This window comes from Malania oleifera, chromosome 2 (assembly GCF_029873635.1).
Source record: "Malania oleifera isolate guangnan ecotype guangnan chromosome 2, ASM2987363v1, whole genome shotgun sequence".
In the NCBI taxonomy this organism is placed as follows: Eukaryota; Viridiplantae; Streptophyta; class Magnoliopsida; order Santalales; family Ximeniaceae; genus Malania; species Malania oleifera.
This window is the reverse complement of record NC_080418.1, coordinates 15,981,705-15,996,317: the sequence shown is the minus strand read 5'-3', so window position 1 is coordinate 15,996,317 and position 14,613 is coordinate 15,981,705. Positions and strand designations below refer to the sequence as shown.

General features: G+C 32.2%; 1 protein-coding gene across 1 annotated transcript; it reads right to left on the bottom strand.

Annotated features, from left to right (window-relative positions):
- Positions 1-5,382: 5,382 nt before the first annotated feature.
- Positions 5,383-12,993, bottom strand: LOC131149554 (UDP-glucuronic acid decarboxylase 6). Its single transcript, XM_058100101.1, has 14 exons — positions 12,786-12,993; positions 12,444-12,490; positions 12,186-12,302; positions 11,338-11,424; positions 10,224-10,311; positions 9,609-9,700; positions 8,913-8,977; positions 8,752-8,840; positions 7,933-8,010; positions 7,751-7,844; positions 7,314-7,380; positions 7,141-7,204; positions 6,909-6,949; positions 5,383-5,903 (listed from the first exon to the last, which is right to left on the bottom strand). The coding sequence occupies exons 3-14, from the start codon at positions 12,273-12,275 to the stop codon at positions 5,718-5,720; spliced, it is 1,041 nt and encodes a 346-aa protein (XP_057956084.1). The 5' UTR covers positions 12,276-12,302; positions 12,444-12,490; positions 12,786-12,993; the 3' UTR covers positions 5,383-5,717.
- Between the last annotated feature and the right edge of the window lie 1,620 nt (positions 12,994-14,613).

Sequence of the window (14,613 nt, the reverse complement as noted above, 5' to 3'; positions counted from 1 at the left end):
TATATCATATTTCATTGTTTCTCACTAAAAATATATTCATATATCACAATTCATTATTTTCTAGTAAAAGCATATTTGTGTTTCACTTTTCATCATTTATGTATAAAAATTTCATATCATCACACTTATATATTTAAAAACAATACTAGGTTTTCCATATCTTCATATCTGTATAAAACATTTCAATATATCATAGTCTCATTTCTCAGTACAAATCACATATTTCAATTTCAATCACATTCCTAGTATAAAATCATTATTTCATATTTCTCATGTCACACAAAGTTTAACTGATAATCATAATATAGTGATCACAGGGAGAATATCTATATCATTGTTTTTCAAAACTAATTACCGTATTATCATTTTCATATTCTTACTCAACAATTAATTTTCCCAAAAATACCTGTTATAGTTTATTCCCCTTACTTGCTCACTGAGAGACCTCAAAATCCTTAAATCCACACCCGCGGCGTTCGGAATTCAAAATTTGAAATCATATTTTCCCCCAGTTCAATCAACATCAACCCCAGAATCATATTCATATAAATATCTCTAGGCCCAAATACTCCATTTAATCAACTTAATTTCAACAATTACCATGGTTACCTCAGCATTGGAGTGGTGCCTAAAAACCCCAAATTAAAAATCTGTTCCGATTAACTTGCCGAGAATCGCCCCTACAACTTCATGATAGCTTCTCATCGTCAAATTGGGCTATAATCGGAGAGAAATTGAAGAGAGAAGGGATGAAGGCCGCAGCCCTGGAGGGAGAGAGTGTGGGGAGAGAAATTTCGCTGAAAAAATGACTTACACCATATTTATAAGATGTAGGTCCACGTGTACTTGTCGACGAGAACAAAAGATTCATTGACAAGTCTACGAAGAACACTCATCGATGAGAACAATAGGTTCGTCGACGATCCATAAAAATATGAAATTTCTTTGGCTCTGGGGATCTTCTCATCGATGAGCATAGGGCATTTGTCGACGAGTCCCTGTTGTCTTTGCCCCCCTTCAAATTTCTTCCTTCTTTTTTTTTTTTTTTTCCTTTTCCTTTATCATTTTCATTGTTATTAAATTTTTTGGGTCTCTACAATTTCAATGATTACTTGAAAGTTGATTCACCTTTGGGTCAACCATAATAATCAAATAACCATTTTGTAATAATTTTTACAAAATCATATTTCAAATCAATGTTTATAACTTTTCTTAGTAAGATCACTTTGGTGACAACGTGCTAACTATAAAATAAACATTGATTGATACCTTACTTAGCAAAAATTGTCCAAGCTCACAGCAAATAAATAAAATCCTAGAATAAGATTTTCATCATGAAAGATATATAAAATTCGGCCCATAACATTTCATTCGTTGCATGCATAAATACTTTTATTAACCCAATGTAAGTGAGTCCATACTAAACTCAAACAATAAAGCGTGCATAACGAAATATTCCTAGATTGTTATAACACCATTTGATGAGGTCGTACTGATGATATGACAGTGGGCCCAATGATGATTGTGCTAAATTATACTAGGTAAAATTCTAAGTAAGTGGGGGGTCACAATGAACCGCTTAAGTCTCACTTTCCTAGACATAAATTTTCCTTAGATATGTAATTAGCACAATATATCACTGCAGAGGTGATGACGATTTTGGAATCATGATATAACAATCCAATAAATCCAACGACTATATGCATCCATCAATATTTCATTAAATCTAACAAACAAAGGAATTTTATGAAATAAAACGAACAAACATCATGAACGCTAAACATTACACAGTTAACAAAATCAATTTCTATATTGAAGGAAAAATATGATAATTTCAACCTTAACTCTGATACCACATGTAAGAATTTATTTTGTTATTTTGGTGAAATTATAGGATGTTTAATTATCATGATTTTCACATATATTTCCTTTTATGCTGAAAACTAAAGAATCCTTAAACAAACATATCTGGATCAGTCATGATGTAAATTAGTCTTTGAAGAAGACTTGTAGGAATCATTTCTCTCGCCTAGCCTTCTTTCTATCTCTATTCTTCACCAGATCATTTGGGTAAACTGATGAGAGAAAGATTGGTGGCAAGAGGACAATATCCAACCCTATATATATAGCTATTATCCCACTCCCTGTAAAAGTAGGCATTAATAGGAAAAAAAACCCTTCCACTTCCCTATTAACTCTCATGACATTTTGAAAGCTAAAAGCCACCATAATCCATTAATCAAAAATGTTCATTGACCTTCCATTCTCGCAAAACTCAATGCAATTTTATATTAATTTTTATCTAAATTCACATAAATCCAAATTGAAGGCCTAGCCCAAACATAGGGTTATTATATTTGTTTATTTCTTGGGTGTGAGAGGTGATTATTTTAATCAAATGCTTGAAGTCGAAAAGCTGATTTATCCAAGTGAAGAATCTGCATGTCCTAAATTAGGATATAGTTTATTAGTTTGCTTGTAAAAGTTTATTTATTGAATTGAATGGTGTTGCACTTCAACTTATACATTTTTCTCATGAGGGCATTCTTTTGCAATGAACACTTCACATCTGCATCTTTTTGAGCTGGTTATGAATCTATGATATCCCTCAGATTATCTCAGGTGTGGAATTAGGGTTGGTGGTGGCACCTTGTTGAATGAATATTGCTGCAAGATTTGAACTGTCTGAATCGTCATTTGCCAATCTACTAGAGATAGAATTGCTGTAGAAGCGTATCATTTAATTTCATTCGTGCGCCCCTCCCCCCTGGTTTTAAGCTCAGGTGCGGCACAATCATAATGTTATGTTTGAGGATGAGTACCGTGTGGAGTATGGCATTCTTGTTCTGATCATAGGACTGATAGATCTATTTGTTGCAATGAACGATAGAATATAGATCCTTAGGGTGAGTTTTTCCCTTACAAACTAGAAATTATTCATCTACTATAAAATTTGCGGTCTTCTTTCTTTCTTTGTTTTTTTTTTTTTCTTAATTTTTCTGTAGCTCTTCTTGGTGCATAATACAGTCTTAACGTCCTGCCCTGGTTATGCAGGTGAACTGGAAACTAGTGTAGCTATGTGCTTACTCCATGAAAAGTACTTAAATTAAGTACTCGCCAGCGTTTGATTGTACTTGAACAGGCATTTGGAGTTTTTTCTCCTTTTCTCCTTTTTTTTTTTTTTTTTTAAATATATCAAATAATACCTTTTCTGGAAAAATATTTCCCGGAATAACCCTAACGTAATCTCGCTACTTGGAGTAGCGAGATTTACCACATGTCATTTGCATAAAATATATATTATTTGATATATTTTTTTAAAATATGATAAATTGAGAAATAAATTATTCTGTGTAATAAATTATTTCCCGATTTATTAAGCAGAATAATTTTTTTAAAATATATATTTTTATATTAAATATAAAGATAAATATATATATTTTTGAACAAATCTCAAAATTTTAAAATATATATTTTTATATTTTTCACTAAATATAAAAAATATTATCTTCTGTTTAAAATTTTAAATTAAAGCGATTCACATATTATTTTGGATACCACAATTTAATTTTTAAAAGTTGCTAACAAATGATCCTAATTTGAATGTCTTGTTGATAATTAGGCGAATTATATTTAATAAATAATAAATTAACAAAATGTAAAGAGAATTATTTAGAGTTTGAAATAGTTTTTATTTACTGTCCTGCGACAAATCCCCAAAACCGTCACCGGTTTTCTCTCCTCTCCAAAAAATCGTCGTTGATTTTTCTCCTTTCTCAGCCGAAAATCTATTTTTTTTAATTTCTTTTATTTATTATATTTTCTGGGTATTTAAACCCAATTTTATAGCTTTTTTATATGTATATTCAAAATATTTTTTTAAAAAAGCTAAATTTTTATAACTTTTTAAAATTTTAAATATTAGAAAATAAAAAATATCTTCCACAACTAAGCGAGTCTTTAACATTTTTTTTTCTCATCTCTTATAATAAAGATAATTCATCTTTACTTTGAATAATAAATATATACATAATTATCATATCTTAATCTTCTCTCATTTTTTTTTTTTATTAATTGAACAAAATAATAAGTGGAAACACTTAAGAAGTAGTCTTAGAAAGAGTATCCCACATAATTAGAATCCATAAATAAATACATTAATTACACAAATATTTGACTTAAGAATATTTAACCTCAAAAAAAGCCAACACAAATTTTTTTTTTTTTTTGGTCTCTTAAAAAGAATCAACTTTTTTCTTTGATTTTTTCTATTCATCGATCATAAAAAATCAGTTAATAATTAAAATAAAAAAATTATATATGGGAATTTGAATTCGAGAGTCAAGTTTAAATTTGGGTAAAATTAAAAAAATATATTTATTTTTTGTACAAATACATAAAAATCATATTCATAATTTAAATTTTAAACTCTAAATATATATTATTATTTTTAAACATTTTTCAAAAATAAATAATATTTTTGAACGTTATATTTTCTATCCCTTTAACAAACTGTCAATGTATATATATATATATATATATATATATATATATATATATATATATATATATATATAAATTTTAGGTACAATTAAAATTGATAATTTAAAATAAAGTTCAAAATTTTAATTTATTATACAATAAATTTTTTTAATATTTATTTTCCGATTTATTACACAGAATAATTTATTTCTAGATTTATTATTTTTTAAAATATATTAAATAATTTTTTTTTATGGAAATGACACATGGCAAATCTCGCTACTCTAAGTAGCAAGATTACGTTAGGGTTATTCCGAGAAATATTTTCTCAGAAAAGATATTATTTAATATATTTAAAAAAAAAGGAAAAAAGGGAAAAAAACTCTAGGCATTTGTCTTACAATAAGTAATTTTTAAATTACTTTTAAATAATGCTTTTTTGACAGATTGCTATTTTTTTTTTTAAAACATTTCTTTATAAATAATTCCAAATGAAAGGTGTAATGTTGATTGTTATAAATCTCTTCAAAGAGGAGGAATAAAGTGTAGGGCTGGAAAAGACGATTCATAGTTTCGTCACTCAAAAGATGTGATTGACTGTGGCATGATTACGGAGAATGAGGTAGATGAGGAAAAAAAGGTAAGAGAGATAAGAGAATGCACAATAAAAGTATGAGAATATAAAAATATCTCAACGGAAAGAAAAATTATGTTACATGTCATTAGTTTCTTATTTTTAAATTTTATTTACTTTTACTAATTTTTTGTATGAAGAGAATAAACAAGAATCATATATATATTCCAAAATTCTTAATCCAAATAAAGACTAATCAGGAATGTCACTCTTCTGAATTAGACGTCTTGTGCTCTGCATTTCCCGAATACTTTCTGCCAACACAGTGGGGAACAATTTTTTCAATCAACAAAAAGGCAATTGAGGGAATCACAAGCAAGAAGAAGCAGTCTCAAGACTCTCAACCAAAGAACAAAAAAGGGAATACATGAAATCTCAGTTCAAAGGATAAAGCTTCCACAATTCCTCAGTATTGCTATCTACTCGTCCATTTATTCTCCTATAACATGCTTAAAAAATTATTTTCAAAAGGGACATTCACAACACATACTTGTGAGCTAAAATGTGCTCTGATGTTTTCCGTTTTTGGTGAAATGTCTGAGACCTCGTCATTGTTGCTGGTTGTGTATGTATTACTTACTGTGTTTTGCATTGTGGTGGTTCATTTCTTTTTGGCGACTCCAAGCCTCTGTCGGAAATCTTCCTCCATGAGGGGAAGGCCATCGCGCAACTTGACCTTTGGTTCCCACCCTAGCAGTTCCTTTGCCTTTGTGATGTCTGGCTTCCGTTGTCTTGGATCATCCGGAGTGTTTTCCACCACTTTCAGCTCCACCTCAGGATTAATGAGCTGCAATCACATCATTCAGTGTTTATTATCATTTGCTCCAAAATCCTGCAGCTAATCTAACTCACAAAGAAATATTTCAAGTCTCAAGACACCCATGGTCCATGATGAGGGTATGACCAAATTTCTAGTTCACAGAACATTGTCCATCATATTCCCAAGTTCTCTTCCCTAGGAAACGTATATTGTAGAACCAATGATAATGAAAGTTATTGGTACAACTTATGAAGCTGTGTGCGCCTCTGTTCTGGTGCCATTTATGAAAGTATGTTTCTCTGTTCCATCACGCAACTCAATTTGGTCCCTGCCTTGTACTTGCAAGCACCAACTTCACACCTTGTAGCTGATGTTCATTGTTTGAGCATCAGAAGCACACTTAATTTCACAGGGACTTTTAAAACTTAATATGACTTATAAAGGATCTACTGAAACTAGTTCCTCAAATTTGTCCCAACGCAATACAGATATTTACTGAAACAAAATGGCCTAGTCAATGACATTGAGTTTTGCTGGGGGGAAATCCCCAGCCATCAGGGATGGTGGAGATTTTTGAAGAAAGAAACTCAGTTTACCAAGCCAAATCATGGGCCATCAGAGAAGACCTTAAAGAAGCTCTTTAGTTAAATTGGCAGGGAGTTCTTATCCTCTCTGATGCAAAAGTGGTTAGTTTCACATATTTTGAAAGGAGAGTGCCCATCATGGGATTCTGAAATTCTACTTAAAAGACATCCGCACTCTGAAAAACAAGTTCTTTGCTTGTCATGTTAAATATCTGAGCAGGAAATCTAATGGCATGGCACATTATGAGCTTAAATGTGCACAGGTTGCAAAGAAGTATTATGAAAATCCACCTTTTGGATTTGTCCTTCATCAAGAGGACTTCACAGCCTGGCCTATGGGCCAGGACAGATATTGTAAGCATTGTTCTTACTGAGAATGAATCTTCAGCCAAAAAATATAATAAATAAATAAATAAGAAGAAGAAGAAGAAGAAGAAGAAGAACTAACCTCCTTCACTGTCTCAGCAAGTTCAAGCATGGTAAATTCACCTAAATTTTATGAGAAATTAGACCAAGTCAGTAATAGCAATGAAAATATTTATGCAGTCGTACATATGCAATAACACACCCCCACCAGAATAAGATTTGCATGCGCACACACAAGCATGCATGAGATGACAAAATGATTCTTGAGTATGACGAATCTATCTAGATAAGCATAAATACGCTTGTAAAAGAACCTGGATTTCCGATGTTGATTGGTCCAGTGTGTTCTCCTTCCATAAGTCGAATGAGGCCATCAACCTTTAGCATCCCTCGTGGGGAGGGAGCAATAATGGAAAATGTGAGTACACAATAGGTGGTCAATTCAATAATTGTAATGTTATAAAATGAATGCATATTGCTCGCATACCATGTCAGAGACATAACAGAAACTGCGAGTTTGTGTTCCAGGAGCTTGAACAGTCAATGGCTCATTACTACAGAAGTTGAGAACATCAAGTGAAAATGGTGTTTACAGCTCTTAATATGAATCAAGGACAGAGGTTTCAGCTCATCCACTTGATCAAAATATAGGCAGCAAAATGCAGTACAACATTTAGCAATTAGCATGATTTCCTATATATCTGTACAAATGCACTTAACACATAATACAGTTAAAGACTCAAAATTTCAGTCATTTTGTTAAAAAACAAATACTCTCCATCTTTTACACTTGATCCAATGCTGTGAAACAGAAACGAGTCCCCAGAAACTCCACTAATTAGCCCCTTAAACAACAATAAAGCACAAAACAAAAAGAAGCAGCAGCTTTAGATCATCAAAAGCTACAGACATGCATAGTCTTACCGAAGTGCCTGAGCTATAAAATTGCTGACAACACGGCCATCATCAATATTCATGCGAGGTCCATAAGTGTTAAATATACGAGCAATGCGTATTTCTGTCATTCAAAAGGAAGTATTACATCACTAAAACTAAATTCAGGTAAACCTGAACCTTATTCATAGAAGCAAAATCATTGGATTTACCTATCCCATGTTGCCTGTGATAATCAAACATCAAGGTCTCAGCCACACGTTTTCCCTCATCATAGCAGCTCCGAACTCCTGCAGCACAAAATCTTCGGTTTTAAATTACAAAAAAAGAGGTAAAAAATGCAAATTTATTATTTTTATCACATAAAACGCAACCCATATTGCTTCTACAGCTGTTCAAATATTATAATCTAACAAATGATTTCACATGGGCATAGGAAAGATATTGGCATTCTACACTCGCATGGATTAATTGAATGGCAACCTGCCCCCTCTCAAAAGTTGTGCTCTGGATGGCGTACACAGACACGCCTACTGGAATAATACTGACATGAAATGTTATTTTGATTCTCAACAAATAAAGTGAATGTAAGAATGCATTTATAATATGGATTATGCTGTTTTGACATTACTCAACACTTACCATAGTCCATAAACAAGTATTCAAAAATTGGGTTACAATATAGTCATTGCATTTTCTACCAAGGAAAATGCAATATGTCAATAGATAATCATCAGAAAAGATCTTTGGTTTCCCAGTAAACCTCATGAAAACAACCAACAAAGAAATTCTCCAGAACTGTCCAAACAAATCTACAGATCATTGTGTTTCTTTTGCACATGGCACATGCACATCTATAAAATTCTAAATAGTTTTGAACAAAGAAGATGCAACTATGCTGAATTAACAAATATTTATAATAATATATACCTGTTACATCATTTAAAAGTGATCGCGCCCCCACCCCCCCCCCCCTCCCCCCCAAAAAAAAAAAGAAGAAAGAACTGGCTCAAGATGACAGGTGTACGTACCAATTGGGTTCACATTACCCCAGTAGTTCTCAGTTTGGGGATGCACAAGTGGATCTCCATATACCTCAGAGGTTGATGTAAGCAAAATCCTGTCAACATCATCAAATGAAGTAAAATTTATGACACCAGTCAACTTGATAAAATAATTTAAATTTGCGAACCTTGCTCCAACTCGCTTGGCAAGTCCTAGCATGTTCAGTGTGCCAATCACATTTGTCTTTATTGTCTGCAAGCACCATAGGTTCATATTGTGGTTATGAGGACATAGTTACTGTGCAAAAGTAAGCAAAGAGATACATATGAAAAGCAATGTTTATGCAAGAGTGAGTGTGTGAGTAAGTGAGTGCGCGAGCGCGCGCCTTCATCTACTACCATATCCTCAAGCAAAAGATGGTTTTTTTCCTGAAAGTGTGTGAAAGGCCATCAATTATTGTTGATTACACTTTTTCCCTCACTGAGAACAAGCAACCATCTCAAATTTTAGGACGCTATTCTGAATTGAGAATGCTGAGGAAGCACTCAAGTTTCTCCTTTTTTAGGACATTGATTATTTTGTTGTTGCCTTAACACGGAAAACAAATGCTACATTATGCTTCTTTAAATAAAAAATAGAATGACCAGAAATAACACAGTTTGAGGAGTTAATTATGGAATTGAAATCAGTATGAGAATGCAAAACATGCAGTACAATGATATTATTATTATTATTATTATTATTTTACTTTCAGGATTTAAAAAGCAGCAAACAGAATGTGCAAGTTGTTCTGCCACAATTGGCAAGTAGATGACAAGTATGTGCTAGAAGTTAGAATACAGACTATAAAAAATTGATGATGACAAAACAAAAACATAATCACCTTTACAGGGTTGTATTTATAGAAAATTGGAGAAGCGGGGCATGCAAGGTGGTAGATCTGATCAACCTCAATCAACAATGGTTCCGTGACATCTGTAAAAGAAAGAATAGAGTTTAATTATCCTCCGTACCAAATATGGCACATTGTAAAAGAAATTATACACAAAATAAAGAGGTTCATTGTGATGTTAACTTAAGATGCACATCATTTTAAAGCATCCATTTCATATAAGCATAATACAGCATGGAAAGTTAAAAGGAAAGATAGAAATGGATGCTAACTCAGTTTCTGATGTGCAACACTTATTTGACTTATTTCTATCAAAGAGGAGACACATATAAATTTGGTTGGAAATAAAAAATCATGAGTATAAACATATTTCTTGGAGAAAAACACATTTTTTTTCTGCAGTCTAGATTATATTTGACAAATGAACAAATAACTGAATTACTATAAGAATTCACTCCCATGCTCAATCGCATCAAACAAAAAGGGAAAAGGATAAATATATCAGAGCTGGGCCTGTGGACCATATTGCTAATCAAGAGAGGCATGGACCAATGTACACCAGATATGCATATGTAATTAGCGACAAACTAAAAGAAAATGAAGTACCATGTCGTATGAGCTCAAATCTTGGATGACCAATCCATTTTCTAAGGTTGTCCTTTGAACCAGTGAAGTAGTTATCAGCGACAATTACCTGAAAAAAGTATTAGATGCATAAATTAGTGATGAACACAACTATTTTATTCATTTTACATTACACTAAGTAGGTTAGGCACTGCCTTTTCTTATCATTTGTCAGTCCAAACGGCATAACCAAGAATTTGTAGTGGCTATACCGAGTCCTAAATGCTGTCTTTAAAACATCCTATGCTCTAACCTTCACCTGATGGTATTCAGACCATAGATCTATTTTCGAGAAAATCTATGTCCCCTATAACTGATCAAACAAATCATCGATGCGGGAAAGTGGGTACTTATTCTTAATAGTCACTTTATTTATTTTCTTATAGTCGATGCGCATTCTCATCGACCCGTACTTCTTCTTCACAAATAATACCGGCGCTCCCTAGGGCAACATACTGGGCCGAATAAATCTCTTATCTAACAGTTCCTGTAGTTGTTCCTTCAATTCTTTTAGTTCTACCGGTGCCATTCTGTACGGCGTTTTAGAAATCGACGCTGTCCCTGAAACTAGATCAATAGTAAATTCTACCTCTCGATTAGGAGGTAGTCCCGACCAATCCTTGGGAAAAAAAATCAGGAAAATCCCTCACCACCGAGATATCCTCTAATATCAACTCCCCTTCTGATACTTCCTTCACATAGGCCAAATGTAGTGACCTAGAAGAATTATAATATTTAACTAATAAAAGGAAGGGAGAAAAGGAAATTAAAAAGAGGCAAAAGCAGAAGCGTCCGTCGACGATGTTGCATATGGGGCTCGTCGATGAGGGTGTGATTCGTCGACGAGAAAATACCAAGAGAGGTTTTGGGTGATTCTGAATTTGGTTCATTTTCACACTTTTTTTTAGTACTCATATACACACTCTTTTGTTATGAATAATAGTATCCACTTCGTTTTTTTTTTTTTTCATTATAAATCAACTCAGAAATCTCAATCCACCACCCACGTGCACATACATATACACACATGCACAGAGATAGAGAGTAGATGAGAGAGAGAGAAGAGAGAGTTATAGGATACAAAAAACATGCTCACCTCATTCTTTTCATTTTCCATTAGTTTGTCCACCAAGTGAGATCCGATAAACCCAGCTCCTCCAGTAACCAAAATTCTCATATTTGACTGTGGAACAACAATATCACATAAATGAACAAGTGACCACAAAAGTGAAAAAATGGTGATTTTAGTACAATCATGGCACAAGAACTCCCTAAAACATGTAACTTACAAATCTCAGCTAAACTACACAAGGACGGGAATCCTAAGAGCAAAGAGAGAACTTCATATGCACACAAAGCTACCAAATTAGAGAACTTGATGATACAATGGGCAAGATCCGCTATGGTTTTTGCATTCCTAAAGCTTCAATCTGAAGCTGAATAGAGGACCTTGGATCCTATTATTCCTCTTTGCAAAGCTAATTACTCTTGTAATTCATTTGGTTGCTTTTTTTTTTATTATAAAAGTTTGTCTGCTGATTTTTGATAAATATCCTATAGATCAACTTATAGATCAACTAAGCACCAAACTTCCCCTAGTTTGGAAGATATGGAGCAGGGTCGTTCAGTAATACAGTCCATGTCTTGCTTAATGAGAATGAAAAGTTCATTTCTTACAGCAAAAACACAATATATTTTCAAAGTGAGTTAAAATACAAATATACAGCGGCACTAATATAAGGTCAAGGACATGCAGCAGTCTTGCACCCAAAACTTCATGCAGAAAATTGATTGAACAAAATGGATACCAAGCACAAATCACAATCGCTATCAACTAGCAACGTTCTAGATGCTTAGGTATCCCATATATGAACAAAAAAAAATCAACATCTAACTGTTTAAGCCGTTCAAAACAATCAAACAAATGCAAATGTGCAATCCTACCTGAAAAAATTTAGAATTCCGCAAAGGAGACGGTGTAGGAGGTGGTTTTGATGTCGTTTGGTGCTCCCCGTTAGAAGAATTCTTCGCCATTATTAGATCTCCTCTAATTCTCAATACCTGGAATGTTTATCAACAAATACAGACAATCATCTTCAGACAATTTCACAAGCTAAAACCGATTTACTGAGACATTTCAATTTCTACTTCATCCAACACTTCAATTCCATAACAAAACACAAAAAGAGGTAGGCGCCTGACCTGATCGTTAGGTTCAGAGCAAAGAAATCCGAACCCTGATTTCTCTCCTGATCCACGAAACACAAAGATCAGAACACTTGCATTTATACAGCGCCAAAAACAGATCACAAAGTGGTAACTTCTGCTACCAAACAATGCCAGCTCGAAAGAGCGACACCAATCATTTCGAATGAATGAGTAAACAAATAATGAAATGCACGAAGCCTTCGAATTCACGGAAAGTAATAAAGGTCGTGATAGCTCCTCAATAACGATAATAGAAGCAGAGACCACACCAAACTATTTACAGAAATTGAAGTAAACAACGGGCAATAACTAAAAAATTGAATGATCATAAACGACCTTCGGAGTGGAAAATCTAAGGTTCTTGAAATTCGCGAAACAGACTGCTTTAGGGTTTCGAGGTGAGAGAGAACTTGAGATTTTAGTTACTGTGTGCTTTAGAATGTCTCGAAAAAGTATTAGCAGGAAGTAGGCAAATAAACACTTCACTGGTTATATGTGTTTCTGCCTCTGGTGAAGGTAGCAGCAGCACACCGGCTTTAACTTCTTCATTTATTTATTTATTTATCTATTTATAATAATAAAAATAAAAATATTTATTATTATTATTATTATTATTATTATTATTGCTCAAAGCTCTTATTTTCTTCTTCTTCTTCTTCTTATTTCCTTTTTTTCTCATTGTTAGTTGAAGTGAAGTCTTGATTGGAATCTGGAAAGTATTAGAAAAAGTAAAGAAAAATATGAAGAAATATATATTTTTGTCAAGAAAAGTGAGAAAGTAAAGTATCATTGGTAAACAAAATTTTGATTTTACACAATATTAATATTTTTTTTAATATTTTAATTATATTATAACAAATTTTATTTTTATTAGTATTTCATATAGAAACAAACATTATAAAAATGGATTTTATTCTTTTTTTTTTCTTTCTCAAACAAACCCATGAGTTAGGCGTGAGTATTCGATTGATGTGGTAAATTTAGAACCAAATTAATCAAAAAAATTTGATCAAAAAATCTTGCTGACCGAACTGAACCTAAATTCCATATTAACCAAATCTAAAATTGACCAAATCGAATTTTAGTTAAATTAATTAACCAATTTTAATTGATTTAATTTTTTAATATATATAATATATATAAAATTTTAATATATAAAATATATCAAATATAAAAATATATATAATCTTAATATATATATATATATATATATATATATACTATATAACTATTAATTATAAAATATATTATTCGGTTAATTTGGTTAACTGAGCACATTAACTCTTAAAATCAAACCGAAAATTGAAAACTAAAACTCAAAGAAAATAAACATCAAATCAAACCGAATAAATTTTTAGCCGAACTGAACCAATAAAATTTATTCGATTAATTTGATTTCAACTAAATTGCGCCTACCAATATCCATGACACTAAGCAAGTTAGTATTGTAAATATATTTTAACATTTACTATCATCGTAAAAATGCAGATTTATAGAAGAAGAATAGCAAGACATTTTCTTCTATGTTGCAAAAATTTATCACACACACACACACACACACATATATATATATATATGCCTTCTTTTTTTGTTGGTTGGAATTAGGATAAGGCATTGCTTGCTCTTAAAATTTTCCACTAGATTAATGGCAAGCATTATCTCTTGTATTTTGACATTTGATTGTTGTCGTAATAAACAGAGGTTTGCCAAAGAAGTAAAGGTGGTAGGCTTTTTGTTTTTTTTTGTTTTTCTTTTCTTTTTGTATATTGCAGAAACAATGGCATTGGAGTATTGCTTGCTCTCAATTCTTATAATTTAGTTATTTGTGGCGCAATCAATGTGAAATCTTCATTACTATGTTTGTTTTTTTATTAAATTAACCTTTTCTAATTCTTTCATGGCATCTTTAAATTCCAATCCATAACCTGTCTCACTATATTTCAAAAACCAAGCCTCAATTGTTGACCTAGTGCGAGGGCCACTAATCGTGGCTTTGAAGTATACAAAGGTTTTAAAATAAGGGGAAGGGAGGTTTATTTTTAGTCAAAATTTCTTCTTAAGATTAGTCTTTCAAACTCTAAATTCTTTCTCATATTTTTTTTTTTCCTGTAACAATTCACATGTCTCCCATATTAATTAATTGCCATCATCTTTGCCTTATACA

What these genes read in the sequence shown, in the direction of transcription:
- LOC131149554 (XM_058100101.1), bottom strand. Translation starts at nt 12,275, where the DNA reads ATGGCGAAGAATTCTTCTAACGGGGAGCACCAAACGACATCAAAACCA. An exon ending in TCACAGGCAACATGGGATAG is followed by an intron (nt 7,845 to 7,932) that starts GTAAATCCAATG and finishes TTTGAATGACAG; the next exon opens with AAATACGCATTGCTCGTATA. An exon ending in TCTGTTATGTCTCTGACATG is followed by an intron (nt 7,205 to 7,313) that starts GTATGCGAGCAA and finishes GGGATGCTAAAG; the next exon opens with GTTGATGGCCTCATTCGACT.